This window comes from Megascapheus bottae, chromosome X (assembly GCF_031878675.1).
Source record: "Megascapheus bottae isolate mThoBot1 chromosome X, mThoBot2.hap1, whole genome shotgun sequence".
Taxonomy (NCBI): Eukaryota; Metazoa; Chordata; class Mammalia; order Rodentia; family Geomyidae; genus Megascapheus; species Megascapheus bottae.
Genome location: NC_143547.1, coordinates 46,477,234 through 46,491,859, shown reverse-complemented (window position 1 = coordinate 46,491,859; position 14,626 = coordinate 46,477,234). Strand labels below are relative to the sequence as shown.

The window sequence follows — 14,626 nt, the reverse complement described above, 5'->3', positions numbered from 1 at the left end:
CTTAAGCCGGAGGCACTGTTAAACTAGAATCCCGAACGTTGTATTTCAGAACTAGCATACAGATAGAAAATTATAGATACTTTAAGAGAACTGCTATAGCCAATTGTATGTGATGTGACATTAGACAATTTGGTCTTTAAACAGTGATCACTTAGTGACTTAGTTGTACTATTGTTTGGCTAGAGAACCAGTCATGTTTCAGGTATAGAAGCAAAACGAAGGCTCATGTGTCACTTTCCTTGAGGACACACTAACCTCCCCTGACTCTAAAAGTAAAGCCACAAGCACATCTTCCAGTAGAAAAACACATGGACAAAGAAAAAGAAAATATACATCTCATAGTATTTTTTTTGCCAGTCCTGGGGCCTGAGCACTGTCCTTGGATTTTCTCAAGGCTAGAATAGAACTCTACCACCTGAGCCTCAGCACCACTTCCAGCTTTTTTTTCTATGTAGGTGGTACCAAGGAATCGAACGCAGGTCTTCATGCATGCTAGGCAAGCATTCTACCACTAGGCCAAACTCCCGGCCCCACATCTCGTAGTATTCTTGAAAGATATTTCTAACAGTATAAAGACAGCCTTGAAAGAAAATATCAGTCATAATAACTGAAGAAGACCCTTTTCTTTGGACCTATTGTGAACAATCCATTTTCTAAAAGTACATGCAATCTTAACTGATTAGTTCTATTTCTGTATCACTTTCTTCCCCTTCTGCAACCATCTCCATAACTGAGACTCTAGAGGGCTGGTATATGGTACTTAGAGTCAGAATAAAAAGCCATGGGAATATTTGAAAGGCAGTAAAGTTTGGAAAGAAAAAGATTCAGTTTACTTCCAAAGCTTTAGAAAACACCAAGAGACAGCGCACTGAACGTAACCTAGAAGCCATTGGTTTCACACATGCCAACTTCTGAACATATTTTGCTCAGCTCTTACAAGATACATAGGCCTAAATCAGATAGCTGCTTTTAAAGCAAACTTATCTTTGTGAAGACTAGCTGCAGAACATGTAACATGATTTATTTGCGTTGATATCTAAAGGAGAAGTGGCCATCATGACTAGTGACAATAGCAATATTTCCTATTAAGGAAATTGCATAGAGCTTGAAAAGTAAAATTTTTTATGCCTTGGAAAAGCTTCTATGTTGCCATAAAATACAGAATTTCCTTTAAAAGGTATCAAAACCATCATCCTTTATGAGCCACAGTATTTCCCTTTGCCTTGTTTTATATCATTTGCTAGGCCAGACATTTCTTCATATTATATTATAACCCCAGAGGACAAATTTAAGGCTTAATCCATGTCTACTTTTTGTTTTTCAAAGATCCATATAAAAATTTAGCCCAGATTTGGCACTTAGGAAAAAGCAACTGGACTGGGCTAATCCTGTCTGCTCTATTATGCATTTCTGAGAGGGAAAGACTTGAGGGTGGAGAAAGTTTGGGTAAAGGTATTATTAAACCATTGGGAACTATGAGAGGAAGTGAACGATGTGAGGAAATGAACTTGGAACAATCTTTCCAAGTATAAACCAAAGCACAGTAAACCATTTTGAGAGAATTATTTTTCTTAAAGATAATTTACATTTCTCTAACAACTATTTACAAAAGGGCCAGTGGTATAAAATAGAAAAGTTTGCAAATTATATATTAAAGCCTAGTAATATGAAGAAAAGTTAGTGTATGTTTAATAAAACCAGTAGATAAAAATCTGACATGAGAATCCTTAAATGTTTCTGCTAAATTCAAGCCAAGGTTATTTTGTTTTGAAAGCACCTTTTAAAAAGAGTTGGCTTCAGGCCAGGCATGGTGGCTCATGCCTATAATTCCTGCCCTTGGGAGGCTGAGGCAGGAGGTCAAGAGGCTACCCTGGGTCACACAGTGAGTGTCAGACCAGCCTGGGCTACTGGGAAATGTCCAACTTCCTGTGAAGTGAGAGAAATGTATTTCAGACAAAAGGTGTCTGCAGTCAACAACTGATTTGATGGTGATTTTACAAAGGTACCTGTGCTCAGCAAATGTATCATGGGCTTGCTTTGCATTCTTGCTCGGATAACTCTAGTGTCAGGTATTCTTTCATACAGTCCACCCTATTCCTGAATTTCTTTAAAAAGTCAAGCCTGTTAGATGTTTCTGAAGCATATTATTTAGGGTTGCTTTTATTATTTTGTAAATCTGTCATTCCATCAACTAAGTAACTTAAAAAAAGAAGGGGGGGGGTACATACAGAATCTGAGCATGGCCACCAGCACATGAACAGAGCCTGACTCATACTTGGAAAAGATAAGTAGTGACCCTAAGACCAATGAAACTTGTATAGGAAATAGACAGAGGTCAAGTTAGTGGATAAGACAGTGGCAGGTGGTTAAATGCCTTCCTATTTAAGTAAGGTAGTCATATGAGAATGGAATTTCTGCTTGAGGATCTGGAAGGCAGGACAGTGGGGTAAGGGTCACATTTCTGTTACAGCATAGGTGCTCTATGAGAGTATGAAATAAAAGCTATAGTAGAACATCATTTTTAATATTCCTAAAACTTTCCTTCAGTAATCCCTTCTCTATAGCTGGGCTCCTGTTGCAGATAATTACTAGGCTTCTAGCAATGCATATATATTTTGATTCTCCCTTAACCATTTTCTTCCCTTATATCTTTAAATGACTATAAAAACAGAGGTAGTTGGTGATAAAAATATATATTTTCAAGATTTTCCTTGAACAAAATGATAACACAACATGTAGAGAAGATTAAACAAACTGACTATACAGATTCTAACATCAACACTGATTACATGGACTTAAATACTCAACAAAATATAAAGCAGTCGTCTGAATAAAAAATCATTTTGATTTTGGATACTGACATTGGGAAAATGTCTTTTTGGGGGTTGTACTGGGGATTGAAACCAGCCCTTGCACATGACAGTCAAGAATTTTACCACTGTGACTCATCCTAGTCTTATATTACTTTTGAAAACTTCCTTCACAGAGGGTATAGCTTTTTGACCAAAATGATGCGCAGAAATATCAATTATTTGTAGAAATAAATCAAATAGATAACTAGAAATTACAGACAATTTGGTATATAAGCAGAGGTCCAAATTATGGAAAGAGGGGGATCAGAGAATATCTATGAAGAGATCTTAATTTTAAGGTATTATTTTAATACTTTATTGTATGTGGTATGCATGACTGGGGAGGCTGAGGAAGGATAATGAATTTGAATGAAGCCCAAGGCCTTGTCTCAAAGAAAACAAACACACAAACAATAAGTGAGAGGTAGAAAAATGGTCCCAATTTATGAAAAGACCCAAATTAGTTCTTTAAAAAAAGAAAAAAAAACTACAAAAGGAAATGAGTAAAAAAACAAGGCTCAAATTTACATATGAAATAAATCAACCAAAATTAATTATTGTTCTCTGGCCAGAGAAGGTTATTTTTTGGGTCCATCATTTATTTGAGGTTTGGGTAAGAAATTGACAAACGGTCTCTACTATTCTCTTCTACCGCTAAATTATACTCCTAAAAGGATGTCTTCCTTTCAGAGAAAAGCAAAGTGGTTGGTCCTTAAGGTACTTGTGTTCATAACTGGATGTGACAGTCAAAAGGAATGTCTGTTTAGGTCATCTAATTTTTATTTAGCTTAAAAATACCCACAGTGTGTTGAGGATCTGGATTTCATTGGCATTGATAGTTTTGGAAATGCCAATAATATTATAAAGCATGGTCTAAACCACTGGAGATCTACTCTATGCTTAGCATGTGGAAGTGTCAAAACGGACTGAATATCCAATAGAAAACATGAGAAAGGTCAGCAAGTATATCAATACCAAGGTGAAAATTTCTTTTTAAAAAGAACATACTTCTTGTTCAGGATCACAGACACATATTTACATTATGAATAAAGTCAAATTGTGCTTGAAAAAATAAAAAATAAAAACATACTCCTTTGTGCATGAGTGGTTAGACTCAAAGAATAAACTTTTAGAAGTTAGACATTTAGACAAAGTGAAATATCAAATTTAAAAGACAGTGCCAATTTATAATGAAAAGTGCATAAACTTTAGGTGATATTTAGATAAGCAAAATTACTGACCTTTTTTTAAGTAAAAAGTCCTAAGAAAGGGTTCGATTTGCAAAATATACAAATAACTACATAGACAATATCTCAGGCAAGTATAGAACATTGAGGTTTTCAGTTGCTTCCTAGACTGATGCTGATGATGCTATTATTAACTGTTTGAAATAGGGAAGGGAAGGGGGAAAACAAGATGACTCGGAGGGGGTGGGGGGAATGGGACAAAAACATGAGAAGTAATGTACCTACTACCTGACAAATGTAACTGCAACCCCTCTATACATTATCCCAAGAATAAAAAAATAATAATAAATCTATTTAAATATCACTTAGAACTAAAGACTTGATATTGTAGTGGGTTCAGTACAAAAGAATGGATTGACTAAAAAAGGTATTATAACAAAACTGAATTGGTGTATGGGTAGAGAATAGAGATAAATGTAACAAGAAAGTTTCTTCTATATTTTAAACCTCCAAGCACCCATACTGCCAATTTTATCTAGCACCCCTTGACTCAGCATATCTGAAAGTGCTTTCTTTTATAATATTTTGCGATTCACAATATCATATCTCCATCCTTTCAATCAAATTGTAATTTTCCAGTAACAACATTTCCACCTTGTTCTCAGGCAGTAAAGTAGTTGAGGTTTCTTATTTAAGGAAAACAGTAGAACCAATCTCATAAACATCTCAGCTCAAAGGCAACGTTTCTAAAGTACAATTTCATTTTAGAAGAACCCATTCTTTCTCTTGCCTATACTCTGGACTTCTTACCAGGCAAATACTGGCCATTTAAATCAGTAAATGTCCTAAATCCCCCTCTAAACTCTTAAGGGGGGAAAGTTGTGTCCTGGTCGGACACATTTAAATCAACTAAAAGCAGCATAGCCCTGCTTGGTACAAGGACAATTACAGGCGCTCCTAGCACAAAACCTGGCAAGTGAATAGCTCACTTTTTATCAGAATAGCCTGTCTCCTTTATGTTGGACTTAACCTGGGAGATGATTATGCCTTCTGGGAGACCCATGTCTTCACAGAAGCCCCATTCCTCAGAACTATCCAGGATTTCATGGATGTCAGTGTCTATATCTCCGGAAACATTCATAGATCCAGAGATGTTCACATCTCCAGAGATATCCATGGCTCCAAATTTGTCCACGACCTTGTAAGTGTCAGGGTGGGGCTCTCCACACTGGTCTTTTGCTTGTTCCATCTGAGCTCGAAGGCCTCCTTCCCTGGACAGGGTGCGAGTCTCCATCAAGGTATTTAGGTCTCCCTCAATGCCCATAAAGCCAGGAGGATTGGTCAAAGGACTTCCCAAATGCTGGGATACTGCATCCCCAGAATGAGGGAAAGTATAGGTATCTTCTGGTAGCTCACCACGAATTTTCAGTTTCTGTCTCAGGAGCAAAGAATGGTTGAAAAACAATTAAGACAAAGAAAAACTGGGCAAAACCACATTGATCTACAATCTTATTGCCATCATTTATATGGTAGCAAATTATCTTTTCCCCCATACTGCTACACACCTTTTTTCATTATTTGCCATAGTGCTTTAAAGTCTATGCCATTAATGATCTTCAAAAGAACTAAAAGCTCTTATATCTATAAAAGTTTTCTTTCTTTTTTTTTTTTGCCAGTCCTGGGCTTGAGCTCAGGGCCTGAGCACTGTCCTTGGACTTTCTCAAGGCTAGAGCTCTACCACTTGAGCCTCAGCACCACTTCCAGCTTTTTTCTATGTATGTGGTACCGAGGAATCGAACCCGGGTCTTCATGCATGCTAGGCAAGCACTTTAACCACTAGGCCAAACTCCCGGCCCTATAAAAGTTTTCTTATTAACATATTTTTGCCAGTTCTGAGGCTTGAACCCAGGGCCAGGGCACTGTCCTTGAGCTTTTTCAAGGCTAGCACTCTATCACTTGAGTCACAGTGTATGTGGTACTAAGGAGTTGAACCCAGGGCTTCATAAATGCTAGATAAGCACTCTACCACTAGGCACTATTCCTGGCTTTTATTTATATAATTTTATTACTGGGATAAAACAGGAAAAAAGAAAGGATCATAAATATTGAATGTCTATATATGCCAGGTACTTTATGTAGTTTCCTTTTATCTTTATAAGACATTAAAGATTAGCTTTATTTTATACATAGGAAACTGAGGCTCAGAGAAGTTATATATCTCAAATTCACATCTGGGAATTGGAGGGCTGGGGTCTGACTGTAGACTGTACAACCTTTTGTTTGCTTTGCCTGTTCTGGGGCTTGAACTCAGGGCCTGAGCACTGTCCTTGGGCTTTCTCAGGGCTAGAGATCTATCACTTTAGCCATAGCACCACTTCTGACTTTTTCTATATATATGGTATCGAGGAATCAAACCTGGGTCTATATAAATGCTAGGAAAGCACTCTACTACTAGGCCAAACTCGGTACATTTTGGTATGTGTGACAATACTGGGATTTGAGCTCAGGGCCTCAAACTTGTTAGCAGACACTCTACCACTTGAGAATGCCTACCCGGAAATGCTGAAGTTCTAAATTCAAACCCTAATACTTCCAAAAGGGGTAGTGGTTGCTATAGGCAAACAAAAAAGAAATATCTTATCTGTATTATAAGTAGGTTCACACTCAGTTCGTAAATAGTATGGCCTTTCCAAGAATTACTTTCTAAGAATTCTGTCCTTCAGATAAACTGCTAGCGATGTATACATTTCCTAAGCAGCTCAGTATTTTACAAGTTTTAGAAAGAAATCCTTGTTAATTATTTGACCTGTAATTAAACTTTGGTTTTGCTGTGGCTGTAAAGCAAAATCAATAAATAGCATGACTGGACCGGGAGTTCGGCCTAGTGGTAGAGTGCTTGTCTAGCATGCATGAGGACCCGGGTTCAATTCCTCGGTATTACGTAGCCAGAAGTGGTGCTGTGGCTTAAGTGGTAGAGAGCTAGCCTTGAGGTAAGCTCAAGGACAGTGCTCAGGCCCTGAGTCCAAGTCCCAGGACTGGCAAAAAAACCCAAATATATCCATTTCGTTATTCTGATAAGTTCACTCAAAATGTTATTCTTTTGATGAATAACAAATACTGGTGGGGCCGGAAATTTGGCTTAGTGGTAGAGTGCTTGCCTAGCATACACGAAGACCCAGGTTTGATTCCTCGGTACCACATATATATATATATATATAAAAAAAAGCCATAAGCGGTGCTGAGGCTCAAATGGTAGAGCACTAGCTTTGAGAAAGTCCAAGGACAGTGCTCAGGCCCTGAGCTCAAGCCCAGGACTGGCACCAAAAAAAAAAAAACAAAAAAACAAAAAAACAAATACTGGTGTGATTTCCTAGTCATTCCCTTTTTATCCTCCTAATCATTCTATTCAATCTTGGTGTCTCAACTATCTAGGTAAGATATTTCCCACACTATCTGAAGAAAAGGAGTTATTCCCTGAGTTCTGCAGAATGGACACTATGAAGCCAAATTAGGTAGCTTTTCACAAGCACCAATTCAACTTCAAATGGGCTGGGTCTATCCAGAAGGGGCAAGAGAATCTCTTTGGGGGGACCTTTCTCCTCACCTTTTCTAGTTCATGCACCCGTGCCTCCAGCATTGTTTGCTGTTTCTTCATTTCCAAAAGTCTCTCTATTATACTCTGTTTGGGGTGTAGCCCTTTGTCAAAGCGGTTATACATCCCACACCAGAACCTTGAATTGACAAAAAGAAACACAAAGTGGGTTAGGGTTAGTGGGTTAGTTTAGCTAGAGGAACTGCAACATTTTCTTTTTGCCAAGAAGAGTGTAACCTGGTGGGAGGAAAGATATCAAAAGTTATATGAATGTAATGACATTAAAAGATGGTAAATACAGCTGGGCACAGATGATTCACAGCTGTAATATTAGTTACTCAGGAGGCTGAGATTGGATGATCTACCAGCTGGGGCAGGAAAATCCACAAGAATCTTAACTCCAATAAACTATTAACAAATTCCAGAAGAGGGATGAGAATGAGGCTTTGTGGTAGAGTGCTTGCCAAGCATGCATGAAGCCCTAGGTTCAATTCCTCACTACCACACAAACAGAAAAAGCCAGAAGTAGTGTTGTAGCTCAAGTGGCATAGTGCTAGCTTTGAGCAAAAGAGGCTCAGGGACAGTGCCTAAGCCCTGAGTTCAAGCCCCAGGACTGGCAAAACTGGTTCAAGTGGTCGAGTGCCAACCTTGACCTAAAGAAGCTCAGGGAAAGTGCTTAGGTCCTGAGTTCAAATACCAGGATCAGCACACACACACAAAACAATCTGAAGAATAACATTTCTAGTAGAAAGATCTCTATCAAAGGAGATACTCTGGACTCCAGAATACTTGAGGTTCTGCACACTGTGACAGAATTCTGGAGCCTTCAAAGTATATTGTTGCTATGTATTCTAAATATTGTTTCCTAGATAGATGAATAGTTGGTAAAACATTTTCTTCAATTATATAATCTGTCTCTTCACTCTCTTCAGGATTCCCTTTGTTCAGCTAAAACATCCAAGTTTGGTATTAAATTACTTGTCTATGTTTGCAAACTCCATTATAAAATGTAATTAATAAGTTATTTTAAAAATAAAATAATTAGCTGGGTTCAGTGGCTCATACCAGTAATTCTTGCTACTCAGAAGGTTGAGATCTGAGGATTGCAGTCCAAAGCCAGCCCAGGCACTAAAGTCTGTGAGACTCATCTCCAATTAACCACTAGAAAACCAGAAATGGTGCTGTGGCTCAAGGGGTAGGGTGGTAGCCTTCAGCTGAATAGCTCAATGACAGTACCCAAGCCCAGAGTTCAAGAAAATAGAATATTGGAAATTAAAAAAAACCCTGAGGTTATTTTTTTGAAAAATCAACCTTTATTGAGTGTTTTTTTTAAATTTATCTTTATGTAGCTGTACAAAGGAGTTGTCATTCAACAAAGTGGTTTATGAATATGGTGCATCTTGATCAATGTCACCCCTTTCCCCACTCTCACTCACCCCACCCAATGCACCCAAAAGGTTGAATAGTTTTTTAGGTCTGAGACTAGGACTCAAACTCAGTATCTGCTGCTTTTACTCACTGGCTGTACTATACCAAATGAGCCACCATTCCAATCCCCAACCACTGATTTTTCTTTTGGCACTAAAGTTTGATCTTAAGACTTTAGACTTGATATGCAGACACCATTTACTTTGTAAGCTGTGCCTACAGACGCAAATTAAAATTTTAATTTGAGATAATTACAAATTCATACGTAGTTTTAAGAGATGCGAAGTGACAGCAAAATGGCAGATTACGAAACCCTAGATTTACCTTCCTCTCCATAGTCACAATGATTTAGCAGCAACATCAAGAAGCAATTTCCTTTGTGAGAAGTCCAGATATTAACTGAAGTGTTCTCACACCTTCTGGTCAGTGTGAAATTGGCCACATTGAGACTAGTAAGAAAAGCAGAAGTAGCTGAGCACTGGTGGCTTGCTTACTCCTGTAAGTCTAGCTATTCAGGAGGCTGATGAGGATTGAGATTCAAAGCCAGCAACAGCCAAGAAAGTCTGTAAGACTCATCTCCAAATAAGCAAAAAAAAAAGTCAAAAGTGGAGCTGTGGCTCAAGTGGAAGAACACAAGCTTTGATCAAAATAGCTCAGGGACAGTGCCCAGGACAAGCACAGAAGAAAAAGAAATGCAAATCATAAATACTCATCATAATACCCATCCAGAGCACAGTGCCACAGTATTTTGGGTAACCTTGAAACTCAACTTCTGAGGACAGAAAGAACTGAACCATGTATCTAATACTCTAACTTGTCCAGGTGCTCACTGAGAGACTGGCTGCTTTCTCATAGAGCTAACCGGGTCTGGAATAGCTGGAGCTCATAAAGAATCAAGTGGCAGACTCAACCATAGCTCTTGCCCCCAGTTTAAGGAAGTGGCTGAAAATTCTGGCTCCAAACTTTTCTCTGGGTAGCCAGATAATGAAACATTCCAATTTATATAGGAACTTCCAAAAAAATGACATTGGTTTTAAAATACTGATGAAACTGGGCAGATACTAGATACCTGGTAACTACTTGCAACACGACAGTTTAGCACAAATACTTGGGAGGTCCATAGAAGCTCTGGACAAGTTGACTGGTATTTTCCTGCACAGGGCTAATCTATAATACTGGGGAGGAGACATTTTTTCTGATGCGAAGATACAAATACAGAGAGCCAAGGAAAATTTGGAAATATAAGCAATCCAAACAAAGGAAAGAGCTAAAACTCTAGAAATTAACCATAATGAAACAGTATGTTAATCACCTAATGGAGACTTAAAAATAACCATTATAGAAAAGCACAAAAAGATATGGAATAACTAATGAACAAAGTGAACATTCCAACAGAAACAAATAATTGAAAAAAACAGAAAAATACTGGAGGTATGGCTCAAATGATAGACTGCCAACCTCCCAAGCATAAACCGTGAGTAAAAACTTCAGTACTACTTCTCAAAATATTATGCTTCAGTCATTACTTTAGATTCTAGTCTCTTATAAAGATCCCCAATGCACATGTAAAATTAATAAAACTTTGGTAGGTGCCAGTGCTCATGACTGTAATTCTAGGTACTTAGAGGGCTGTGAACCAAAATTCAAAGCCGGCCTTGGGTAGAAAAGTCTGTGAGAGTATGTTTTCAAAATAACAAACAAAAAACTAGTCTGAATGTATGGCTCAAGTGGTCGAGTATCAGTCAAGCAAGCAATGTAAGCAAATGTCAAACTCTGAGTTCAAGCCCCAGTACCACAAAAATAAAATTCAGAATGCTTAAAGTGAAAAAAAATCTAACTAAACTAAAAATTCAATATAGGTGTTAAACAAAAGCCTATAAGAAGCAGCAGAATCAGCAGACTCAAAAGGAAGGTTATTTGTAATTATCCAGTTAGACGAGCAAAAAGAAAATGAGGGCTTGGGTGCATGGCTCAAATGGCTAAAAGATACAGGTCCCTGATTTCAAATGCTAGTATTACCAAAAGAAAAACACTGAAAAGAATGATAAAGAACAACATAGCATAAGAAAGTATGCAATTTGTCTGAGCAGAGTAGCTGATGTTTGTACTCCTAGCTTCTTAAGAGACTGGAAGAACAGAATGTCATCAGGAATCTACTCTCTTCAGAAATAATTCTCCCCAGAGATAAGTAACTTACTCACTCAGTTGGTAGGGCAGATCTCATGATCTAATCACTTTTAAATGCAGCTATGATGGGAATTATTTTTTTTGCCAGTCTAGGGGCTTGACCTCAAGGGCCTGAGCACTGTCCTTGGGCTTTCTCAAGGCTAGAGCTCTACCACTTGAGCAACAGCACCACTTCCAGCTTTTTCTATGTATGTGGTACTGAGGAATCGAACCTGGCAAGTTTGGCCTACCACTAGGCCAAACTCCTGGCAATGTAATTAATTTTAACAAGTTTTAGAGGAGTTATTTAAAACATAAAGAACACCATATGGAGGACAAAACAGTCACTTACTTTTTTTTATTTTTATTTTTTTGCCAGTCCTGGGCTTGAGCTCAGGGCCTGAGCACTGTCCTTGGACTTTCTCAAGGCTAGAGCTCTACCACTTGAGCCTCAGCACCACTTCCAGCTTTTTTCTACGCATGTGGTGCCAGGGAATCGAACCCGGGTCTTCATGCATGCTAGGCAAGTACTTTAACCACTAGGCCAAACTCCCGGCCTGGAAACAGTCACTTACAAAATGGGAAAAAACCTTTACAAATTAATGTGTAACAAGCAATTAACATACAGAACATTTAAAAATTATCACAACAATAATAATCAAACTCAAAATGTGCAAAGGACCAGGATACATATTTTGCCAGAGTTTCAAGTAAGCAATAAGGAAATGAAAAGATGTTAAACATCATGAATAATCAATGAAATGTAAATCAAAAGACCCAAATCACTTCATACCTATTATAATGACTAGCTATAAATGGACAAAGCATCAATGTTGGCAAGGATATTGAAAAATTAGAACTTTTGTGTATTTCTTCTGAGATCATAAGATGGGGAGGGCAGTATGGAAAACATGATGGTCTGTTAAAAACAGATTTAACATATGCTCCATCAGTTCTACTTCTTTTTATATATTTTCCTGTCCTTGGACTTTCTCAAGGCTAGAGCTCTACCACTTGAGCACCAGCACCACTTCCAGCTTTTTTTTTTTTTGGTCTATGTATGTGGTACTGAGGGATCGAACCTCAGTACCACATACATAGAAAAAAGCCTAGAGAAAGTCCAAGGACAGTGCTCAGGCCCTGAGCTCAAGCCCAGGACTGGCAGAAAAAAAAGTTACTTTACATTAATGTTCACAAAAGCACTAATGCATAAATGACAGAGGAAGCAACCTAAGTTTCCATTGATAGATGGCAAAACAAAATGCATTATATACTATCAATAATGATTTCTCTCTGAAAAAGTAAGAAATTTTGATGCTTATTACAATATGTAGGACCCTTGAGGACATTAGCTAAGTGAAATAAACTAGATAGAAAAGAACAAATATCAAGTTAGGGGCTGGTGGCTTATGCCTGTAATCCTAGTTATTCAGGATACTGAGATGTGAGGATCATGGTTTGAAGCTGGCCAGGGCAGTAAGTCTGGTAAATTCTTAATCTCTAATTAACCACAGAAAACTGGAAGTGGAGCTGTGGTTCAAAATGGCAGAGTGCTAGCCTCGAGTAAAAAAAGCACAGGGACAGCACCACGGCCCTGAGTTCAAGCCCAATGAATGACCTAGTTAAAAAAAAAAAGGATAAATTTTGGTGAGTGCTGGTGGCTAATGAGATGTGCGAATCAAGAATGGAAACCAATAAAGACAGTAAAGTCCATGAGACTCTTCCCTGTAATTACCAATCAACATAGCCAGAAATGGAGATTATAGCTCAAGTGGTATAGTGCCAATCTTGAATGGAAATGCTAAGGGACAGCATGCAGGACCTGAGTTCAAGTCTCAGTACTGGTATTTATACACAAAAGGACAAATATTATATAATTCTATAATTCCATTTATATGGCTACCTAAAGTAGTCAAGTTCACAGCCAGATAGAATGATAGTTACACGAGGGTCTGAGTGGAGAGGGAAACCAGAACTTGCCATTAATAGATTGCCACTTTTATAAGATGAAAAAATTCTAGACATATGGTACACAACGTAAATATACTTAACATGACTGAGATATACACTTACATTGGCAATATGATCATATTATGTATATATATTTTACAATTAAAATTTATAAAAGAAATCATGTTCTATGCGCCTTCTACTCAATTTCCCAAATACTAAACTTTAGTATAATAGCACAATGATACTATCTTAACTACTGACGTAACTATAAATAATTTCATCACACAAGTGCACCCCTGTTGTCTAACAGCTATACTCATCCTTTGTCCTGAATCCTTGTTAATCGTAACTTTTTAAAAATTTTTTTCAATATTGTCTTCTCAAAAATCTTGTGTAAATGGAAAGCCCATATGTCCTTCAAATGAATGTTTATAAATAACTATGGTATGTTTGTACATATAACCTAGAGAAGCACAAGCTTTTGGTCACAGTATCTCATATAGATTTTTTCATGTAACAATATGAGATAACCAAGGGACAGCAAAAGAGATGAGAGATAACATAGTACCTTAAGAACAACAATCATTCATTATATGGCTTATGTTTCTATATCCTAGAGATCCTTTCATTTAGCGTCATACTATATGGCCTTTTGTATCAAGGTTACCTGATATATCAGATATATTTGTATTTGGTTATTTGAAATTGGATAGGGAAGGGGGGAAAACAAGATGAGGGGTAGGGGTGGGGGGGAGGGAAATGGGGACCAAGACATGTGAAAGGTCATCAATGTATGGGAATTAATGCACCATATATCTGGCAAATATCATGTAACCTTTCTATTAATTACAATAAAATATATGAAAAAAAGAAAAGAAAAATCTATATGAGCAATATTCATGGTAATTTGTTATAATAGCTTCAAACTAAAGAAAAGACAAACTACAGTAAAAAAAAACCAAATAAAAATATTCTATTTTTTTGTTTTTGTTTTTTGCACTAGTTTTGAGCTGAAAAGCTCAGGGCCAGCACCCAGGCTCAGACTTCAACCCAATGACCGACAAAAACAAAACCAACATTAAACTGTTTTTTGTAGTGTGTAATTCTATTGAAACAAGTTTTTTGAGAAGACAGTACTGAAAAAAATTTAAAAAACAAGTTATAATTTGAAGGACATATGGGCTTTCTTTAGTTTGAGGCTATTATAACAAACTACTATGAATATTACTCATATAGATTTTAATGTGAACAACAGCTTTTGTTTTTCTAGGTTATATGCCCAGGAATGAAATTAGTTAACTGTTGTAGCATAGTGTATATGTATATTCTGGTTTTCAGTAAACTCACAAACTCTTTGTCAGAGTGGTAATAGTATTTTATCTTGTAACTATATCAATGAGTTAAAGATGGCTTCTGTACATTGGCCCTGTGTTGCTTATTTCTACAGA

At 37.4% G+C, this 14,626-nt stretch overlaps 1 protein-coding gene across 2 annotated transcripts in view; it reads right to left on the bottom strand.

Moving 5' to 3' along the window:
- Nucleotides 1-2,692: 2,692 nt before the first annotated feature.
- The window catches only part of Mtmr8 (myotubularin related protein 8), a 79,804-nt gene continuing 67,870 nt past the window's right edge, over nt 2,693-14,626 (bottom strand). For both annotated transcript variants that reach the window (XM_090326302.1, XM_090326301.1), the window contains exons 13-14: nt 7,644-7,770; nt 2,693-5,471 (exon numbers count right to left, since the gene is read on the bottom strand). In XM_090326302.1, coding sequence (XP_090182428.1) covers nt 5,025-5,471; nt 7,644-7,770 — 574 coding nt within the window. In that variant the 3' untranslated portion in view covers nt 2,693-5,024. The remainder of the gene's footprint in view (nt 5,472-7,643; nt 7,771-14,626) is intronic.